This window comes from Phalaenopsis equestris, unplaced genomic scaffold (assembly GCF_001263595.1).
Source record: "Phalaenopsis equestris unplaced genomic scaffold, ASM126359v1 Scaffold000301, whole genome shotgun sequence".
Classification (NCBI taxonomy): domain Eukaryota; kingdom Viridiplantae; phylum Streptophyta; class Magnoliopsida; order Asparagales; family Orchidaceae; genus Phalaenopsis; species Phalaenopsis equestris.
Genome location: NW_018164743.1, coordinates 244,864 through 268,116, shown reverse-complemented (window position 1 = coordinate 268,116; position 23,253 = coordinate 244,864). Strand labels below are relative to the sequence as shown.

Below are 23,253 nucleotides of genomic sequence, written 5' to 3'. Positions count from 1 at the left end.
TCTCTCTCTCTCTCTCTCTCTCTCTCTCTCAATAATTAATGAATGACATTTGATTTGATCGTGAAAGGGCTCTTTTAGACTATCTAGATTGTCTAGACATAATGATATATTTTTTGAAAGAAGTTCCTAGTTAAAGAATTTTTTATAAGTGAAAATTTCATACATGAAATATTTATCTATAAGTATATAAAACTTGTTGCATATTTCATTATACAATATAAAGTATATATATTATCCAACTGAATAATACAATTTTAAAATTGTTGGTGGGGCAGAAAAGGATATTGTACATATAATATGCATAGTCACCTAATGTAGAGGATCACGAATGAAATTTAAGATCAACAAACCCATGTCAAATTATTTAATAGTACTCATAACAAGATAATTTAAATGGAAAAACCTTAGCAATTATTAATAAATCAAGATTATGTTAGAGCTTCCACAATTTCTTAATCATAGCAAAAATAGATCAATAAAATGCCTCTTGATGGCTATACACCTAACAAGAGCTAACTCCAATTCTTAATCTTAAATAGAAAATGTCTAGATAGAGAACGAGAATTCATCCATGTTGCACTTAGTAAAAGAAGACGATGAGCTCATTTTCCATCTAGTTAAGAGAGTTTACATTACTAAAAAAATGTGTATAAAGTGTTGTGCAAACTCTCTTCTTTAGTTGTGTGATTTTGTGGCATGAAAGGGAATTCTTATATTATGAGGTTTAAGGTTTCACAAAAGGCTCCAAGAACTAAAAAGAAGGAAGCCAATGATATGAGAGGAGGATGATGTTCAAATTAATGAGGATATGTAATATGCCCAAATCAGATAGGTAAGCGAGAGTAATACCTTTAAAATGTTAGTCATTTTCAAACATCAGATTGGAGAGAGAGGGATACATGGAGGGCAAGAGGATACAAAAATGACATATGATCCGTCGACAAGAGTTAGGTACGTAGGTATACTCATTTTTAACCTAAAAATAGATAAAAAAAAAAGGGCAATTTTGATGGGGTAGGAGTGCCATCAACTTACATAGAGTGAGAAAGAGTCCATAAAACCCTTGTGTGGACAACTAATTTAATTTTAAAAAACAAAACAAATCTATCTAGTAAAATTAATTTAAATAGAAGGTGCCCTAATCAATAAAAACATGGTAAATCATAGTCTTTTTCCCCCTTAATGATTTGCCGCATCAACTAATGAAGTTTATGTTTTTTATACATATGTAGTAATTAGTAACTATTTTTTGAAGCCATTGGATTTACTCCCGGCGTGATGAGAGCATGTGACGTGGGCTGCTGCCACGTGGCATCCGTCTCCCTCAGCCTCCACCGGCCACTTCCGCCTTCGCTTGGACTTTTTATTCCGGTAACGTTACCGCCTACCTGAAAGCGACGGCCCGGAAGGCCGGTGCTGCGTTTGAAAAAACCGACTCCATGGTTACCAAATTGAGAAAGACATTTACTATTTAAATAAATAACATGTATTTTCTTATATTAATGCTATGCAGCTATTTTTTTCAAATATTATACGCCAATAACACTGTAATCGACATTCTATATGTTATTATGAATATATCAAATAATATGATTTTAATATAAAGTTCATCTATTATTAAACATATTATATATTAAGTACATAAATATGTTGGGCACCTCATTAATTTATATTTTCTTAAAACTATAAAATATGATAGAATGATTACATGATATAAACAATCATAACATATATATATATATATATATATATATATATAGAATAATTAGTTTCGTTTTTTGTAATATAAAGAAAATTAACAATATATATTTTATATACAACACTCGAAACATCATTATTTGAAAAATCGGCATCTAAGAGTTTTTGAACTATCAAATTGATACATTTACACGTGCTGAGATAAAATCATTGAGAATTTGATAAAAATAAAAAAGTATGAATTGGGCTTTATAATAAATTTTGATATGTGAGTGAGAATATTAAAAATGGATGAAATAGTGTGCTAGATTTATAAATAGCAATGTGTAAAACAAGAGCATGGAAATGCCGGAGCAGTTTCTTAATCTTAAATCCAAGCTTCCATTTGTCCATGCTAAAGTTGTAATTAAATGCCATAATTTAATGTTAAATGACTGTTAATCGTAATTAGTAGTGATTAATCGACAGGACACCTTTTTAACTACTCTTAAATGACGTTTAACGGTTGTCTTTGAAGCCGCTGATTACACGGGCAGTAATTAGGAATCAGACATTTTCCAGGGGAGTTTGGAGTGCTGGTCAAGATAGTTGGCCACGTGGATATTGATTTATTTAAAGAAATTTTATCAGTTTTTGCAATTAGAACTAGTTTTAATTGAAGCCCATTTAAAAATTAAAATGGAGCCAAATTGTTTATTTTCTATTTTTTATCATTTACAAAAAAATATTTGAAATTAATAAAAACTATAAAAAAATTTATTGAAAATCAACAAAACTCACAAAAAAAAGTTAAATTTCGTTTATTATTATGATTATATGTTTTATCATAGAATTAGGTTTTTATATTTTTATTATTTTATGAATTTTTTAATTTTATAATAATTAAATTATTGTTGAATCATGAAATAACCCCCTCAATAATAATTTTCCTTATGGCTAGGGCTGCGCGAACAGTTCGTGTTCGGCTCGTTCGCAGTTAACGAGCCGAACACGAACACCGAACACGAACAATAATCAATTAAAAATATTAATTAAGAAAATAGAATAAACAGTATTTAATTAGATTTAAGTGATGTTTTAATGTAAACAATAATTTTTAAATCTTACCCCAATCCTTTTCTGATGACTACATGATTAGGGTAGTCAAGACGACTGTTCGTAAACAGCTCGTGTTCAACTCGCTGAGAAAAATGGTCGAACACGAACACACTTTTTGAGCTTGAAATATGAACGAGCCGAACGCGAGCTGAACCTGGGCTCGCTCGTATTCAGCTCTCCCCTACTTATGGTTCAAATAAAAAAAAATGGTTTTTTTTATTCAACTAATATATATATATATATAATTAAAATAATTATTGAGAAAATGGATTAAAATATATTTAATATTTGTTTGCTTCCGAGATTGGGCTGGACGAACGGGCCCGCATATGAATGCGCGTGGGCTCCCGGGTCACCCATGGCTGTCGCAAGTCGTCGGGAGACCTTTACGGCTCCGAGAAGGCTCCATGAGTGGATATGCTGGAGAGCTTTATAAGTCAGCTGGATTGAGGAACTGAGAGGACCGACCGCCATTAACGCCCTCAACGCTCTTTCTCGCTTTCTTCCAACGCTCCTCGATATCCCTTTCCCTGTAGCCATTCTGTGCTGTCTTTCTCTTGCATTGCTCTGATTTTAGGTTTCCTGCTGTTCGTGTTCTCTTTATTGTGGAAAAACGTTTTAGTTTGGTGATTGGTTTTGGATGGATTGCTTCTTTGCAGAAACAATCATTAGTTTCTACCTAGTTTGCTAATTTGTTTATAAACCAGAAATCAAAATTGGGTTTTTTGTTTTTTTTGGCCCTCTTATAATTTCTTAGGAGTCATGGTATTCCTAGGATGGCTTCTTTGGAGAAACAAGCAGTAGTTTGTTGTTCTTTTTGTTCTATTTGTTTTGGATAAGCTTTAATTTAGGAGTGCAAAAATCAAATCAGACCAATTTTTTAACCCTGGTCGGAATTTGAATTTTACTCTTTTCTGCTCTCATGGTGTTTGATAAAATGCCTCTTCGCGGAACCAATCACTAGTTTTTTGCCTTCTTGTTTTTCTTGTTCACAAGGTTTCAATGTTTTGTACTTTTTCGATATCAGTGATCAAAATTCGATCTTTCTTTTTCACCCCAGTTCGAATTTGATTTAGCTGTGGTTTACTAGGCGGCCTTAATTATATTTTTCTTCTCCTGCATTTTGGGGCTCCATGGAAGAAGCGAGAAAGGGCGAGGGGAAATCTCCAAGTGTTGTGGAAGGAGACGACGAGTTGCGTAGGCAGAAGGGAAAAGGTCCGAAGCTCGACACGCCGGCAAGGAGAACAATGGAGTTTGAGAGCCCCTCTGTGCCCATTTTTGAAGAGGCACATCCAGAGGCGCTTCAGCCATTGAAGAAGTTTAGAAGCCCGGCTCGATTCTTATCTAATCCCCCCTCTCCATCAACCCCAGCTGGGCCGACCGCTTCTTCTCCCTTGTCAATCTTCCCTTTTGCTTACGAAGCCTCAAACCCTTCTTCACTTGCATCCTCACTTCTTCCTCTTAGTCAGCAAAAAATGATATCTTTCTCACAGAACAAGTATGGTTCCACTCCTCCACCTTCTTCCTTGTTTCTAACAGAAGGAATACAACAGAGGTATACAGAGCCGCTGCTCAAGTACTGGAGCGAGTCGCTGAACCTGAGCCCCCGTGGGAATATGATGATGACAAGCCTCTTAGAAGGGAAAAGCAGTTCACCTGCGTCGCTTTTACGTCCTCCGGTGAAGCTTTATAGAGGAGTAAGGCAACGGCACTGGGGCAAATGGGTGGCTGAGATTCGCCTTCCGAAGAACCGCAACAGGCTATGGCTAGGCACCTTCGACACTGCAGAAGATGCTGCGCTTGCTTACGACCGCGAAGCCTTCAGGCTGCGCGGCGAGAACGCGCGGCTTAACTTCCCCAGCTTATTCCTCGGCAAGAGCAGCAAGGACGTGGCTTCTTGCTCATCTTCTCCTTCTTCTTCCACCCCTCAAAAGAAAAAGGTGGAAGTTTTGGACAGCAGTGAGCAGAGCTCAGAAGTGGCGGCGATGGAGCAGAGTTCGTTTGGAACGGAATTGGTGTGGAGTGAGGCGGAAGAGGCCTGGTTTAATGCTTGGGGACCTGGAAGTTCTGTTTGGGATGATGTTGATGGAGCTGGAGGAAGCATGCTTTTTCAGTCTCCTTTAGGCTCTGTTTCTGAAGCTGAAACAGGGTGCTCTGCCCCTCAGCTGCCAGCCGCAACCGCTGAAGAGGAAATGGAGAATTCTTCTTCAGCTCCTCACTCTTTTCCTCCTTCCACTTTCATGTGGAAGGATCCATGATTCTTCTTTTCGTGATGCATTCGGTCCAGTTTTTGAGTTTCATACTGGATTTGGTCTGACAGAGGTTATTTGATCTGTTCGGATTCACTTCAGTTTTGCCCTCTCCCTCTCCCTCACCCTCTCCCTCTCCCTCTCCCTCTCTCTCTCCCCCTCTATAGGAATAGTTCACTGGTTGCAGAATTTTAACCGGCAGCCGTTGACAGCCTATTTAGCTTCCATGTTCATGACTGCATAAATTTTTATGTTTGCAGTCTCAAATCTGCATAACTTTTCTTGTTACGAACTTTTTGTGGTTTCTATGATGTTATGGCGGTGACTACATGTGAAGAGAAAGCATGGAGTTTATGTATGTTTTATTTCTAAATCATTTGTAGTTTTCAGTTGATTTAGGTACCAGTGGAAAACAGGGGCATGTGTGAGGAGGGAGTGGGAAACGGTTTTGTGTTCTCCTTCACTCCTTGCATTTATATTACCATGATGTAATTATAGTTGCTGTTACTATTACTAAGAGATTTCTCTGTGTATCTGTTTCTTTCTTTCAAGTCATTTTTAATTTAGCTCATGAATTATACTTCATTTCGTTAATTTGAAGTTCTCCTTTTTATTTTAATTTTTTCTAACAATTTATAAAATTACAAAGTTGTTGTTGGATCTAAAGCAATTGGGGATGCCAGAACCCACTTGTAAGACCAACTGAGCACAAGCATGTAGTATAAAATAAGAGAGAAAAGACAAAAGGAGTGATGAGGCTCTTGTATTTAACTGTAATCATTTTAAATACAAGAGAATATTGTCTAGAAATGTCTTTCTAACTCTAGATTTATTGGATTTTGGGCATTATAGAAAGCATTATATGAGGTCTATAACCATAAAAAATAAAAAAATGTTGTGGCGAAAATATAGAAATACATGTGAATTATTTGACACAGGAATAGCTAATTGTAGGTGTCTCCACTTTGATAGCCATGGTTGCGGAGTAGCCAATTTGCTGGAGAAATCATCAATAGTGTATTGGGACGAATAACTTCTTTTAGCAAGTATAAGCAACTCTAAAATGGATTTATAAAAGTAGGTATATAGGTCAAGCGAGTACGTTTTTATGCATGGTTGAGTTGTTGAGATCATTAACAAGTCCAAAATGGGCTTTGTTGAGCACTTCTGGGAGTGTCACTAGTTATCATTTGGTTGTGACAAATAGTCTTTGCCTCATCAAACGATTTAAATAATTTTTGGAGGATTTTTATAATCCATCCTCCTTCAATTTGACCCAACCATCGAGTTAGGGTCTGTTTGGCGTAGCTGCAGCTGCGCTGCCCCAGAAAACTGTTGTGGGGATAAGCTGGCAACCTATTTGGTGTAGTTGTGTGAAAACAGCTGTGGAGTAATTGTTTCTGGAAAAATGACTCTGTTGCCCCTGTTTGTTAAAATTGTTTATAAATTTATATATTTATATATTAAATTGATTAAACCGACAGTATACAAAAAATTGGCAACATACAAAAATTTCCATACATATGCAACCCACAGCAAATCGGTAGCATACAGAAAACTGCACCTTACACATCTAACCTGAAGCATAAAAAAAAAAATAGAAAACTGCACTTTCACAGCCAATAGAGAAGCTAAATGGGATCATTTGCCATGTCCAGGTCCAACAGAAAAGTTAAACTGCACCATACATAATGACATTTTTCCACCAATCCAAGGCCAACCCAAAAGTTGTATAGGTAAATGGAAGTAAAGATAGGAAATTTGAAAAGCTTCGACATAATGCAGGCATGGATTCCTATTTTTCATTAAGAGAATGCTACACATGGAATTTCAAGCAAGCAATTGGTCATACCAATAAGCTTTAATGCCCTCTTTCAAATATACCAAAATATGAATCTTTTGTTTCTGTTTAGTCTAATTTCTCTTTCCCCCTCAATCATCTTGGATGCAATTTGGTTTTAATTTTCAAGATTGGTGGCTACTAAACATTCATTCATGCTTAACACTCTTTAATATATGAATGATTCAATTGCATCCACAATAAAAAGCAAAAAAATTAAAAACTCTTCTTATTTACAATTTTAATATGTATTAGAGAGAAGAGAGTAACTATAATAGTAATAGCAACTCTTTAATTTTTAACCCTCATTTTCATAATAGACGATTGTATTTTCTGTAAGCTATCCAATTTGTCTTAAGTTTGTCATTGAACTGCATAAAACCAAACTTCTAGCTAAGCATGCCAATCTACAACAGAAAAGAGGAAATTATTATGTGAAAAGAGAAACCTCTTCGAATTGTCTTTAGATTGGGGTAAGAATGAGCTAGAAAGTCAAACCCCAATCTTGCATGAATAGGTGCTTGCAAATCTTCAACCACAGAACAATCTAATTAAAATCTGCATACATGCATATATGGGTGCAAGATCTACAACTTGGATGGATAATGCCAATTTGTTCTCAAATCTAAGGGTTCGTTTGGGAAAAGAGTAAAAGATCGTGTTCCAAACTTTCCAGCTAAAACCAAACTTCTAGTTAAGCACTGAAATCCACCACAAAAAAACAGGAAAAAAAAATTGAGAATTTTTGTTGCCAACTTCTAGCTAAGCAGCCAAAGCAAAAACGCAAATCATTGATGCCATTGATGCCTTCGTGAAGCTATAGATCTACCACTGAAAAGGAGGAAAAAAATGGCAGAAACAAGAAAGAGATGACGAGGAGAAAACATCAGAGCCGCAAAAACGCATAACTTTCCTCAGATCCGCAAATACAAGAAGAAAATGGTTCATCGTATCTGAGATCGGTCATTCGAGGGGCTACAAAAGAAGAAGGAGAAGGGGATTCGAGAGGGAAGCAGCGGAGAAGCAGCTAGGGTAGAGGAGAAAGACGTGGGGTAAAGGGTAAAAGTGTCGGGGCAAAAGCGGGGCCTCGGGGTTAATGCCACGGCCCGCTTTCTCTCCGCTTCGCCAAAGTTGTGTCGCACAGTTATGAACCAAACAATAACTTTCGCCAAAAATTCGCGGCAATTGACCGTGCCGCAGCCAAAAAGCCCTCCCAAACGAGCCCTTAATCTATGTTGGTTTGATATAACTTATAACAACTACTTAATATTTTAGATGTACTTTTATTTTTTTAATTATCATGTATCTTTGTAGAAATTGCTTTATTTTTTTAATTCTCATGTATCTCTGTAGAAATTGCTACAAAAAGAGTAAGAGAATAAATAAAATATCTATTTTGTTAGGTTGACAAATTAATCCAAATCTAATCATTAGAATACTCATTAACTCGACACTTATGGTAACTGCAAGCCGACGTGCAAATCAACCTAATAATTTGTGACATATTCAAGAGAAGGTGAACAGACTCGATCAGTCAAATTCAACAACCTAACCACCATGTCATTCAAAAAGTTGAACTTTTTTTAGAAAAGTATCAAATCATTTCTGATATTTTATGTGACTTTTGGGGTGAAAAACTTCGCGAGATATGGAATTTCAAAAAAAAAAAATCAAGCACGAAGAATCTCCCACTTAAAGGCAACAACAAACAACTTCAGAGTTGCAACAACAACTTATGTTAAGGGAGGCACTAACTGCCAACATAAGAGGAGAAAAAAATAACCTATGCAAGAAAAGACAACAAATGCTACTTTGCGGAAGACAATAACAATGTAAGTAAGAGGAGGCAACAACCTACTTCAGGGAAGGCAACAATAACCTACTTTGAGGGAGGCAACAACATCATACTTCATGGAAGGTAACAATAACTTAAGTGGCAAAGAAACACCAGACCTGAAGATACTTCGATCATGAGAGAAGTGGTGTGTCTTTCATCCCCTTAAATAGTATTTTTTAAGCAGAAAGTTGAAATTTGGGTTCAAAATTTTGGAAGTAAGAATGTGCGAAAGGGCATGCATGTGAGTGCAGACGTGCGCAGACGTGAACACACGGACATGTGCAACAATTTGTATCCTTTGCTGCCCTAGTCTGCCCGCACAACCGCCAACCGACCATGTGTGTGGACCCAAACCATGTTATTGTGTTGTCAGCCAATGTGTCTCTCATTGTTGTGCACTCATAACCATGCACCCACCGATGCGGACTTGGTCTGCCCGCACATCCACTACTAGCCCAGTCCACGCCCCCATGTGCACCCTCACACCCATGCAACAGCCACTACCATCGACACGTGCACTCGCACACATACGTACCTACAAGCTACCGTTGTTGCACAAACACCGTGCGAGCATACACCAACGCGCACTCCCGCATAAGCCTGTGCAAGCACACGCTCACCTTTGCAAGCACAACCTGCCTGCGCACATAGTTACCTTTCCGATCGTGTTCGTACTCACCTTCGGATCTCATCTCATCCTTAAGCACATAATTCTATTCATTTCACTTAATTGAACATACACATGCTTCCATACATACCTGCATACACACCCAAACAACTATAACTACCGTCGACATTGGCTACAACAACATGATCAAGTATCTTTCAAGAAGTGTTTACTTTGCCATTTTATGCTATGCTAGATTCAATTTTTCCATTCTCAAAGCTTTAAAGAGCATTAATATCAACAATTTCTTATTTAAATTCAATGTACAAGTTATTATGGTATATGAAATCATGAAAGAGACCAACAACTTATATTGTCGAATTATATAAACACCAATGTCTAAAAATAGTGGAGCAACTGATACGTCATTAATCATCATATAGCACAAATCATAAGTCATATTTTAGCAATATTTTTTTTAATTTGAATTCAAGATCATCTAAGGCCCCAATTTCAATAATTTTATAGTTAAATTGAGTATCTCGAAATTATACCTTTGTAAGGTAAATCTAGGTCTAGTCAAGCTCCGATCAAGCCATTGAAGTTCATTTGATCGCTTTGGATTGTCAATTTAATAGTTAAGGAAACTCCAAATATGACACATTTCTTGTAAAAAAATGAGCATCTTGACGAGAAGAATCCAACAAACCCAATATCACTCAATGCATAGGTCATTAATGCACTTAAATCATTGAAAACTTCTATAATCAAGAGGGATCAGTATGGACTGTATGATTAGGTGCTTGGGGACATTATTTTCCAAAAAACCCAAAACACGAATACCCTAATGAATATAAATAACCTTTTTTTCACTTAGGGGGGAGGGGGAGGGGGGTGGAGAGAGAGAGAGAGAGAGGAATTCCATTGCCCGTTTTTGACTGAAAACCCTATGATAACTTTCAGCCCCTGTAACTGCAGACTACCGTCGACCACCATCGAACACCTTCTGTCTACAACTGTTGATCACTACTGACCTTCTCTATTTGTCGACACCAATCTCCTACAACAGACAACCTCTTGTCGCATCGACCCCTGCTTGCAAATGTCATATCTCAAATAGGGCTGTAACATGTTACACATCTATTGAATACCCGAAGCTTACTTCTGGACTCCATAACCATCAACTACCTTCAACACATGTTGTCGCCAACCACCGACCACCAACAAACACTGCTTTAGACCGTCGTAGTCAGAATGCAGTGATTGTTCCTAACATACATATATATATTTTCTTTATAATGTATACCTACGAGAGTTATATCAGGTGTAAAATAACAACCTTGTTCTCCTAGTTGTGAGAAAATGTTGTACTTTTGTACTCACATTTATAGTGTATTACTTTGATCGACCCAACCTTTGTAGTTTTTTTTTTCTTTTTGAGTTTTTTCCATGTAAGAAATTTTAGTGTCTCATTATGCAATTTTTCTATTATTTGTGTATGTGTTGGATCTTTGTGCAATATTATGACATTAGATTATCCCTCTACCATCACAAATTTTTAAACACGTAACAAGACGTATTAAGCAATACAACATGTAGTGTATAGAGTATGATTTATTATGAATAATTTATATTATTTATTTAATAATTTTTAATTTTCCTTTACCTCTTCATGTATAATTCTTACCTTATAGTCATTATATCAGAAATATCACAAGTAGATTCAAATATGTTTTTTAAAAAAGCGATATTTACATACATCATGCAATTCTTTTTGTTGAATCCAAAAGTGTCCGAGAAATACACCTAAGGAATAAAAAATATTAGGAAGAAGAAGAAACAATAAAGAGTGGTAGAAAATTGTGTAACCCTTTATAATGGAATGACCACTATTTATAGATATAGAGATAAGAGTGTTACAATTAGAGATCTGTCCCCTCATTATTATCTTTTTATAAGGTTAATTTTAGTAAAACATGGAGAGAAAAATTAATAAAATATTAGAAGAGCCATCTGACTGATACCTGATCTGTTGGTTGTTCCTTCTTGCAGATCAACTGTTCCGAGTGACGCTTTGCTATGTGATAAATGATGCATGACCGACTGTCCCGAGTTATGCTGACCGCCTTGGTTCTCTTTTGAATGATTCTCCTAACTTTTAGACTGCGGACCGACCATGTGGTTCAGTACCTGGTCGGCCGATTGATAATCATTTTCAACGATCATGTGTACCGATCGCCCCTCCCTTCGATCGTTATATTTCCCGAGATCCGTGTTGTGTTGTTTATCAGTCATTTGATCTCCTAGCAATCAACTTATTTCTTGATCGTTGACTTGCTTTTATATTCGTGATGCTGTATTTTTCATACACACCTATTTATATAGACAACTAACACATAAAATTTAATCATTACATTTATTCACCAAGGTCTTTGACATCAATTAAAAAAAATATCGCTATTTAACTTTTAAAAAGTGAAATATAATTCCATGTGTAAGGGGTGTGACACATATAAATACAAAAGAACAAATGGTATTTATCTTTATCTTTCAAAAAAAGTAAAAGCACATTTTTTTTGGATATTTAGATCCCAAGCATTTGAAACATTAGTATTTACAAATCAAATATCCAAATAATTTTTTGAAATATAGAATTCATACATTTAAAGGATGCCATGATCAAAATGTTGAGAATTTTGATAGAAATAAAAAAAAAAAGATGTCTTGAGGTTATATAACTAATTTTGATATTTTAACGAGAACTTAAAAAATGGATAAAAAAAGTTCTTGATTTGTAAAAAGCACTTTTTTTTTTAATCCAATAGCTCCAGCTTTTATTTTTCTCGCTGGCATGATTTTCTATTTGACTCGAGCTCAGCTTCGTCAAGGCGGTGCGTCGTGGCTTGCGGCCCAACGCCTTCCTGTTCTGGCTCTCTCCCATCGTACGTATGCTGAGATCCTCTCTCGTTTCGCCGCCTCGATGAGCACTGATCCCTTACAATCCCGCCCTAGATGATGATCCGAACCTACTCGAGGCGAAACCGCTGCGATTCCCGGAGTTTCTCCGAAACCCCCCGTTTTGATTCCGACTATGGCGGATCTGAGGACGCCGACCTACGCGAGCTCTCCCTCTCGCAAGACAGCCACCAAGATCGTCGCCATGGACTTGCAGTCACATTATCCTCCCAGGAGTCGTCACCTTGGTCCCTCGACCCTGATCTCTTGTCATTATCTCTCCGTGAGAACGAAGACCCCTTGGATGACGAGGAGACGGAGAGGAGGACTGAAAAGAAGGGGCGGAAGCAAAAGCGGGGTTGCATCGATGATTTAAAGGGGCAAGAGCCTGCGGCGGCTATGTCGGAGACTTCGACGCTGTTGGAGACGCAGGAGTTCGGGGAGATGATGGAGCATGTTGATGAGGTGAATTTTTCTCTTGACGGTCTCCAGCCATGGCAGCCCGCTCGAATTCGGCGGGCCAGCTTGCTCTCTCTGCTAAGCATTTGCAGCGTGGCGCAGCGGCGCCGGCTACTTAGGGCTCGGGGGTTAGTATTCTGGAATTATTTTCATACTTTTTTAAGCGATTCGATTGTTGTAATTTCTGTCATCTTGATCAAGATTCATGACTGGGGCTATGCAGTCTCTCGGCGGAAGACTACTGCGATCCTTTTGTTGATTCTTTATATATTTTTATTCACGGGAAGGATTGAGAAATTATGAAGTGGTTTTAATTTTCTTAAAGAAGGTCTGCAGTAAACCTGAGGCATACCGATAGGATAACTCGTATTAAAGAATCGGAGTTTGTGGTGCTGAACTTCATAATTACACGTAGTAAGCTGGTGTGTGAGGAGTAGAGTTTTGTGCAAAGCACAGGGTATATCACACTTTAGAGTGTCCTAATGAAAAAACGTAAATGAGTTATGCCATGCATATGGTTTTCCTAACGAAGATGTAAATAGTATAATGCTATCAGTTTTATAGGAATAAGCATGTAAACTTCATGAGGAAAGCAAACTATATCGCTCATATAACTACTTTCAGTGATGGATAACAAGAAACCAAAATAACATAAAAAAAAAAAGAAAATTGTGAAAAGCAACGAATTCCCTTAGATAAATAAAACATAAAAATTTGTGATCATGTAAGGAAACAGATCATTTTAAGATTTCATGTACTGAATGAAATCTGGATATTTGCAGATCTCTTCAAGTTCATTCACACTTTGGAATCAATAATTATATTAACATGAGAAGAGAGAGAAATATTCTCTCACTTAAATAAGAACATCACATATCAACAGATTTGGAAGAAGATAAGGCCTTCTTATCAAACCAAGATGATTTTAGTTCATAGCCAACTATAAAAGAACAAAAAAATATTCCTCTATATAATGGGGGGCTAAAAAAGTAATAAAGCAGATTATCTTGATCTTGAAATTTATTGGTTGTAATGGATGATAGCTGGTACTGGATTGTATGATATACCCATTATGGCATTTAGTTAGTGCTAATTTAACTTACAACCCTAAGATGGCTACTCAATTCTTGAAATATATGCCAAGAAATTCATTTAAATACCATACATTAGATCTATTATAAGTCACAGCCAATGGGACAGGCCTTATGTTTATTCTTGAAACCATATTAAGGACCAGCAGTTCCGAAAATTTACATGATATGTATCGCTTGCTTAGCAAATGCACCTTTAGATGAACTTGAACATAATTTTAGAATCCGATACATAACTATAGCGCTTTGTAATGACTTTGTAGGCTCAAATATGGAGGCTGACTGGCTTGCGTACAACTTAAATTATAAAAGACCAACAAAGGTTGTGAAGCTTGTGTTTCCAATGTAGCCTTTGAACTCCATCTCAAGGACACTCTTAGACGCTCCAAATCTAGTATAATTATGAATATATATTCAATGATGGATATTTGATTTCCTAATATACAAGTTTAGATTAGAAAGAAAACATTCATCATGACCATGGCTTAAAATTAAGCATTTGGGTATTGACGTTTTTTATGTTTATGAGGTGAGACATAAGCCTCAAGGAATTTTGAGGTGTAAGCCTCAAAATCAATAAATTGCATCAACTAAGAAGTATTATAAGGACATCAAAGTATGAAGTATAAATCATCAAGTAACTTGATCACGTCTTAAAATCAAATTATGAAGAAGTGCCATACAAACATTAAATTAAGATAAAATATCAATGTAAAAACATAATAATTCAAAATAAATTTAACACAATAAGTCCTTCTATCCTACTCTTACACTAAAAATATAACATTACATTAATATTAAAATTTTTAAATTCAGAAGCTCTCATCAGTCTCATCACTTTCATCACTCAATTACTCTTCATTAGAGTCATTGTCCTGATGAATTTGTTTATCTCTTGATTGATGCTCAATTATATGAATATTCTCCTAATCTTTCCCTCATTCTTGATCTCAATATTCTTCCTTTTATCCAATAAAAAAATCAATAAGCATGTTAATTAAAATTTTAAATAGTTATTATATTGATGATTACAAATTTAATTATGTAAATTTTTATGGAAATGTTTTTGTTGATTTTTTGCTGATTGTGGACCTATTAGTTTTACTTTTATCTTTATTAAAGAAACTAATATTAAGATCTTGTTATAATTCCGATGATGTCATTTCATTCATTATCTGATTATATATTATTTTAGATTAATGGATATTCATCACTTCATCATCCTCAAAATTTTTTCAAATATGTATTCACCTATTTTATGTGATGTTTGTCAAAGAGTCCATCTTTAAGGCAGTCAAACTATCTCTATTTGTTATACACTTGGTTTTATATGCTCCAATTTTTCTCAGACTCATATGACAAACATATAAGGTTTAGTAGTTTAATAATAAATTTTTGTAACTCTAGATGAGCAACATCAAATTGAATCCATCATTCATCTAAATTTGAAAAAAAATATAATTAAATATTTATACAAATTTATTGAAATATTAACTAATTATTCTTAAAAATTATTTGAGAAATATTTTATAGTTGTATATTTGTTTTGCCGTAGTCCAATGAAGCCTTTCTATTTTCAAAATGCTACAAATTTAGATTGGCCTTCATAGTTTCGATTGAGTCTGCTGTCAATTAATCTTTACATTGGCGTAAATTAAATTTAATCTCAAGATTTCTTGGCTTGTTTTTAATATATTGAAATTGGGGATTTAAATAATATCCTAGGGATGAGCATGACAATAAAGCTGAAGCCCCCACTTTTTATATGTTATTTCTCAAATTCTCTTATGGCTGGACTCCTGTCCTTCTATGTTATGTGCAATCTACTTTTTTGCCTCATGCATCGCATTGAAAATGCAGCCCATGGCAGTTTTTTATCCGCATTAATCATTATTAAAATTTGAACCATGGGCTTAGTTGTTGTTATTGCATAACTCATATTTAAACCAAAATCTCTCATTCAAAATAAATTTTTAACTTCTTTCCTTTTTTTATTTTATTTTATTTCCCAAGCATAGTTTAATCTTTGTGTGGAAGTGGACATAGCCTTCAAAGGTTGCATTAATTTCAGGTGCTTTGTAAAAATAACTAGGTCATAGCAAATCTGGTAGTAGCGGGCATATAAGTTCTTTCTTAGAAAATTTTCTCATCGAAGCTAAAACTCACAAATGATTGTATTGTTGATCTTCTTTGTATTGCTTAATGCTTTTCTATTTTGAGGCAATTCTATAATTTTTCGAAAATCAATTTTATGCAATGTACCACATATGATGTCCAATACATATGCTTTTTCTTATCCATCAACTTATTTTTGGTCACACTATAAGCGCTAGCATTGTTCTTAATGACTCGTACCACTTGATGCTCTCCAATCTCCTCTACAACTCCAGAAAAATTCTAAAAATATATGATGCAAGTCATTTACTTGGTATAACTCTTCAATATAATTTTAAAAAAAATAAGTACCATAGGGATTTCTAATCAAAATATTGATTAAGTATTTATTTCTTAATATTAGACCAATCATTGTACATGGCAATCACTTCAAATGACTTTCTTAGTGCTATTTAGCCAGTTCTCAGCTCATTTATGAATGGTGATTGAAGGTAGCAATCATATGAATCTATTAAGCAGATTATATTGACATAAGATAGAGAGGTTGCCATATTGAATAGGATTGTATTTCATAAAATAATCTTCTAATATCCATACACAGATGCTTGCTAGCCTCATTCTGTGTTTTTGAGAGAAATTCGATGGGCTATTTTTGTGTAGTCATCATCGTCATCTTGCATATTCGTCATGCATTATATAAACTGTGTTAAAAGCTCAATAAAGGCTTGCTATAAAATAGATATTTGCTAGTTGTGTTTATCCGAGCAAAACAAGGTTACGCTAATGTTTTTTAAAATAAGGAATCAGTCCATATAAAATTTTAGCCTAAGTTCAACGTGCTTATGTGAGTTATAATGAGTAGTTCTGTTAAGCTAATGGGATGTCTGGCGATACTCAGCTCCTATGGTTGAATAACGTGTGCATGTATTTATGCTAGCCCTGTCCTTGAGTATAGTCTGAATGGATCATATGAATTGGACAACTTCCCTTGATCAACCCTCTCAGCTGAATATTCCTATAATAGCAACTTATATGAGTTCCTTCTGACTAGCTTGCTTTGTAGCCCATCCTTGATAGGTTGAGCTGCTTGAACTTGGCCTAGGTAGATTTTGGTATACGGTTAACGGTTAGAAGTCAAAGGATAAAATTTTTTATAGTTGTTTGTATAATGAATTATTCACGTATGCTTGTTTATTCAATCATTTTTTTTATAAATTTTGTCAATAATATAGATTTATATTTAGAAGTTCTAATTTTTTTTATTAATTATTCCTAGTAAGATTTTCACCATTAGAAGGGATATGGCTTGGTACATGGCAAGTGCTTATTTAAGGGTAATTATAGCATGATATGGATTAATTGATAACTATCTTTTTTATATATGTATACGATCACAATATAATGGGACCCAATTTGATAAGATAGACCATAAGGATTTTGCTCAACTTCTTGCACTTGGATGGTTAGACCAATCTGTTAGTTGACATGCCTCAACTCAAACATATATTGAGGAATGCTCATAGGTGGATACCTAATTGAATTTTTTCAGGCATACTTCTTATGGATGTTTATGGGGTAGAATCTTAAAGGATGTTTTGGCTGGGTTATTTTTGAATCTTTCATTTGATATGATAAAAATAGCGTTATTCAGATTGTTAATTAAATGCTGATTAAGCTTCTACTTTGAAGATTTGATAAATCATCAAACATGACTGTGAGTAAAATCAGTGTCCAAATTCTCATGATCTTTTCGATAATTTTATCAGTTATTCAATATTTAAATCCTGACTTCATACATGGATGGAGTTTTAGGCCTTAACCACAGGAACCTATAAAGTAAGTTATGTTAATTTAAGGGGGGGAAAATTGTCACACTAAATGCTGTTACCTTTTTTGTAGTAGCTTTCATTGTACACTCAAGCACAATTGCAAGTCTTCTTTGCATTTTGATGTGACATTTGATGTGCCATTTCTCACCATCATACTTACATTCTCCACGCTTATTATATATTGGTTTATGAGCCTCCTTGCATTTCTTTCAGACATTTGTGGAAAAAAAGAGGAGCAATTTTTACTTCTAGGCCGATGACCATAATAAAATCCATTTACAATTATGTCATCAAAGTATGGTTGTGCCAAATATTTTGATAAGGTCGCTTGGTTTATGCAAGCACAAATCTTTTATTTTACTTCTTTAGGAATTTTGGCACATGGTGCAATATTCTTATGCGGAATAGAAACATATTCTTTTATTATGTTGCACCATATTTAACCACTTATATCACAGTAGTTGAACTTCAAATAGATGTATGCCACTTCACTGCCTCCAATTCTCACTTCCATTTTATGTTTCCATGCCGATGTTTTTTATTTCCCTTTGTGGTTTTCTCATGACCTCGAAAATCTTATAATAAAAAATGTTATTATAGAAAGGAAATGTAAAAAAAAAAGGAAACACAGAGCACCGAAAGAAAAAAAAGATTTTAATTTTAAGAAAAAAATGCTATTGTTACCAACAACAAGAAGAGATGTGGCGGAAAGCTCGGCAAAGCAGCATCTTTAGCAGCACGGCAGGTTTGAGATGCCAACAACGAGCATGCATGCGGTTGGTAGGTCAGGGATGGGGTCGAGTGTCTCAGTTTCTATATAGGGCTAATTGTTGTGAAATGTTAAAATGAGATTTTAGTATAAATTTAACTTATAAATTTTTTTTTTAAATCACCAAAACCTAATTTGTGTAACTTGCACCTCTTGTTTTTTGCGCTGAGGCTGGCCTCAGGCTTGTTTTGGGCCTGTGGCATTCACCTCAACAAGACCAACATAAGGTGTGGTGATTTTTTTCAAAAAACATTGAGATGTGTTTTTTTTATTGCGCAATCTTAAACATGAATCATAGTAATGAGGACAAAGAAGGATTCATATAGTTGAATTCTGAACCAGTTATGCAATACTTCATAGTTGTTTGATCCACATGATTTGTATCCCATCTTGATTTTTTTCCTGGATTGGCCTGTCCACAATCTCAGCTAGCATAGCTGCTAATTCGTATGGTCTGCTGTTTTACTTATACGGCAAATAAATAAGTCTGGTGGAAATTGCACCTTTGTTTTATTCTCTTAAACAAACAACCTCCTTTTTTCTAGAAGCTTTTGCATATTATTTATCACATATCTTTCAATATCCTGAAATACTTACTAATTCTGTTTCTACTCTAATTCTTGTGTGTAAAGCTCACATTTGTTTTGACTGTTAGGAACATATTCAAGTTTTAATTCTTAATACTTGATGCATATTGAAGTTTTCTTGATCAAAGCTACAAAGCATGTAATTTGGACAAATGTTTAAGTAGATTGGGTTCGTGTTCTCTTTATTAATTGAACGCTCTTATACAGCTACGTCAAGTATTTATTGACAGCTTTAGAACAAGCACGTCCCATGAAAACACATGGTCAATATTTTATATTAAAAGTTAAATATTATTTTAATTTTAATGTCATGGTATACTTATTAAATGGAGAAACACGTTATCAAATGGCATTAATTCAATCTAAAGGAAAATAAAACTAGAAATAACAATTTTTTGAGAAGACATTCAATTTTATTAAATTGAGATATTGAACCAAAAATAGCACCCATATATACTTTTATGTTAAAATTAAAAAAATATTATTATTTTTAAAATTATAAATGAAATTATATTATGATTTAAAAAGGTAGAATGAATGTAGGTGTAATTTGTTATTTATAGAGAAACTTTTGGGCATTTTGAAAATTATAAATCATTAATGATAGAATTATAACTCATTGAAATTAGACATGGCCAAAAATTAAAATATGTTATTTTATTTAAAAGTTTAATTTTCTAAATTTAGAACTAAAAAAAAAAAATACTATTATTTAAAATTATCAAAGAAAATATAACTATGTTTTAAAAATATACTACAAAGATGGGTAAAATTGCTTACCTAAAGATCAACTTGTGGGCAATTTATTTATTAAATATTAGAAGTATGATTATGTTTTTATAAGATCTAAAACGAATGTATAAGCATGATCTGCTTTTGGGTGGAGCGTTTAGCTATCTTTTTATTAGTTGTATTGATATTGTCGTATGCATGCATGAATTTTCTAAAGTTCTGAAATGTTTTTCAGGATGGCTGATAAAATAATCAATGCAATTTTGGACTTGAACTTTGATGATTCTCCAAGCACCATCGGTGCAGCAGCTCTTTTCTTCATCATGGCTAGTGATGTGAGTTCCATTCATACTGATTATTTGGTTTATTTTTTCAATGTTGCTGGATTTTCTTTCTTTTTTTTTTAATAAAATTCTTGCTTAAGGTCCTTAGCATATACTTAATTCTTTGAAATTTTCCTTTAGTGCTTTAAAACAGAAAAATATGTTGCGGGGTTTAGAGTTTGTTGCACACGAGGTATAGTGAATGTTAGTTGAAATGCCTATTTATTCGATTCCCTTGTTCTAAAGCACTGGAAGAATACAACAATGTAGTGATATGAAGACAAGAATGAGTATGAGCAAGACATTTTATTATTTGATGTTAGCCGCCAATGAATGTTCGGCAATACAGATACACTTGGATGCTGCAGAGGCTGTTTTGGGGTTACTTTTTTTCTTTTTTTCCCTTTATGTTTGTTCTTTTCTTAGTTTTTTGTATAAATGGTCTTTGTTTTAGAAATTTCTTTTGTTGATGATGAAACAAAGATGTAAAGTTCCTCTCGAAGGCCATGGAGATGCCAAGTTTGTCTTGATATCTGATGTTGATTTACCTGTTGATACTCTTAATTTTGTCTATTTTCATATTATTTTCTTCCATTCCTTTATTTTCTGTTTACATTGTATTTTTGTTTTGTGTTTTGTTCTCCACATGGGGATTTTCAATTTGGGATAATATTTTCTTACTTCTACATCAAAACTTTGCGGGGAATTATTTTAAAGGGGTATCTAATATCTTTCATCTTAGTTGTACATGTTGTGACATCGATCTAAGATTGCTAGATGGTGTGGGGAGGTCACAAGTGAGTTGTAGGATAAGAATGGAGGGTGAAATGATGACGGTGGCTCATAAATTGGCACAATCAGCGGCTGAACAGGAAGCTGGAAACAGGAAACTATAGATTGGCAGCAAGGCTGGTGGCAGAAGGGGCACTCCTGCATCTGGGAGAGTTCACCACCTAGATCCAATCAGGCTACAAGCACTCCACCCGAGAGAAATTAAAGGATACAAAACTCTGACAAGGAAAAACCAGATAAAGCATTCACTAATTATAAATCCTAATTAAAAAGGTGTCCAAACTAGGTTTTAATAATATATTTATATGTATGAAATAAAATATCCTAATGGTATCCTAAATAAACCGACAAGATCAAAGAATAAGAATTCTCTGAACTGGCCAGGCAATAACTAGTTTGGATCAGTTTTGGATGGGGTTCCCACTTCTATCCTGTAAGGGGGCAGCATCTGCATTATTCTCCTTGGGTAGGAGAGGCTTCTCCAGCTATTGCTTATTAGTCCAAGAGATGATCCATAGGGTCAAACACTCCACTGCAGCTTTAGGATTCATGGCTCTTAAAATTGACATGGAGCGAACATATGATAAAATGAACTAGGACACTCTTTAGGGGATCCTCAATGCCATGCACTTTCCTGCCAAATTTTCTAACTGGGTACTCCAATGTATCAAAAAGCCTAAATACTCTTTCTTTCATGGTCAAAGAACTAGATTGATTGAAGCTGAATGTGGGCTCAGGCAAGGATGCTCACTTTCACCTTATTTGTTTATACTTTGCTCTGAACTATCCCTTACCTTACAACAGAGGGGAAGCCACCTTGGTCTCCATATTGCCAAGGAGGGTAGCTGATGTTTCTAGGGCCTCGATGACTGCTACCAAGGACTTTCTCAAGATTCTGGAAGAGTACTGCCAATGGACTGGACAATGAATGAACAAAGCTAAGTCCTCCATTCTGTTTAGTCTAAGACACTAAGGTTGGAAGAAGAATCAAATTGCCCATGCTTTGAAATTTCATAAAGCGGAGGAGTTTGAATATCTGGTTATTCGATTAGCCATGAAAAAACTACACAAATCTGACTTTGTGAACCTCTTAGCCAGAAAGCCACTAGCAAGCTCAATGCCTGGAAAATCGACAGTTGTCTCTGGATGGAAGGGTGACATTAGCCAACACCTCCCTCCTGTCCCTCCCATATTTCCTACTAACCCATACTGAGGTCCTCCGCTCTGTGCTGCTGAATTTTAAATGGAAATGCAGAAATTTCCTATGGAACAAAGGCCCAAATCAAACTGGGATTCATCACGTGAGATGGAATGTCATGTGCCAACCAACCAATGCTGGGGGAAGGTTCCATGATTCCAGCAAATGGGGAGTCCTTTGAGAGCCAGGTTGGCATGAGAGTACCTAAAGAATCAAAACTCTTCATATCTACATTTCAGGTAACCTGTGGAATAGGCCTGCTGTGATGAGAAACTCGATCACCTGGAAGATGTTTACTGATGGAGCGGCAAAACTCCAGCATACCCTGTGGTGGAAGATTGATAATGGGAGATAAATTCTTGCCCTCATCCATGCTTGGATATTTGACAGCCCCATATTGAAGTTACCAACCTTTGTGAACAGCATCTGCCTTTGCGGATCTGTGTCAGGACAAGGACCCGGGACTGTGAGCAGCTTGGAAGGTTTTTTTTTGGTAATGAACTCCCATGCAGGATTCTCGAAATCCAATGCGATGCTGATTTGGGTAAAAAAACAGCCCGAGTTAACTGCTTGGAACTCTGGAAAAAATAATCACCTCCCTTTCATACAAAGAACAATTTGGCAAAGAAGATGTCGATGGCTTGCTTAGCAAACCCTCTGCACAACATGCTCTGGTGGAGATTCTTCAAAGATGCTTTGCCCGCCAATGTTTGGCTTCACATGAGAGGACTTGTGGATTGTATGGATTGCCCATGGGGGTGTGCTCAACCTGATAAGAATTCTCACATCAGCACCAACTGTAGAGTCCTCATGGAGGTAATTGGGGCAATCAGAAAATGGGGGTTTTCTTTCCTTTTTTCAGCAATTGGGAGGAAGCTTATAAGTCCATGTGTTCAACACCTTGCTCCTACATTGCTCAAGCCCGGATGTACTGTAGTGTTCTTCATCAATGTTGGAGAGCCAGAAATAGCAAAAAAAAAAAAAAAAAAATCTTTTGAGACTGATGATTCTCGCGGCAGCAGTTCTTAAAGTTTCAGACAAACTCACCTTCTCCCAATATGAGAGCACTGGGAT

At 35.4% G+C, this 23,253-nt stretch overlaps 2 protein-coding genes across 3 annotated transcripts in view; both read left to right on the top strand.

Annotated features, from left to right (window-relative positions):
* Positions 1 to 3,116: 3,116 nt before the first annotated feature.
* LOC110025543 (ethylene-responsive transcription factor ERF054-like) lies at positions 3,117 to 5,607 on the top strand. Its single transcript, XM_020726090.1, has one exon. The coding sequence runs from the start codon at positions 3,930 to 3,932 to the stop codon at positions 5,052 to 5,054; it is 1,125 nt and encodes a 374-aa protein (XP_020581749.1). The 5' UTR covers positions 3,117 to 3,929; the 3' UTR covers positions 5,055 to 5,607.
* A 6,565-nt stretch (positions 5,608 to 12,172) lies between these two features.
* The window catches only part of LOC110025482, a 72,509-nt gene continuing 61,428 nt past the window's right edge, over positions 12,173 to 23,253 (top strand). For both annotated transcript variants that reach the window (XM_020725989.1, XM_020725988.1), the window contains exons 1-2: positions 12,173 to 12,871; positions 20,102 to 20,201. In XM_020725989.1, coding sequence (XP_020581648.1) covers positions 12,342 to 12,871; positions 20,102 to 20,201 — 630 coding nt within the window. In that variant the 5' untranslated portion in view covers positions 12,173 to 12,341. The remainder of the gene's footprint in view (positions 12,872 to 20,101; positions 20,202 to 23,253) is intronic.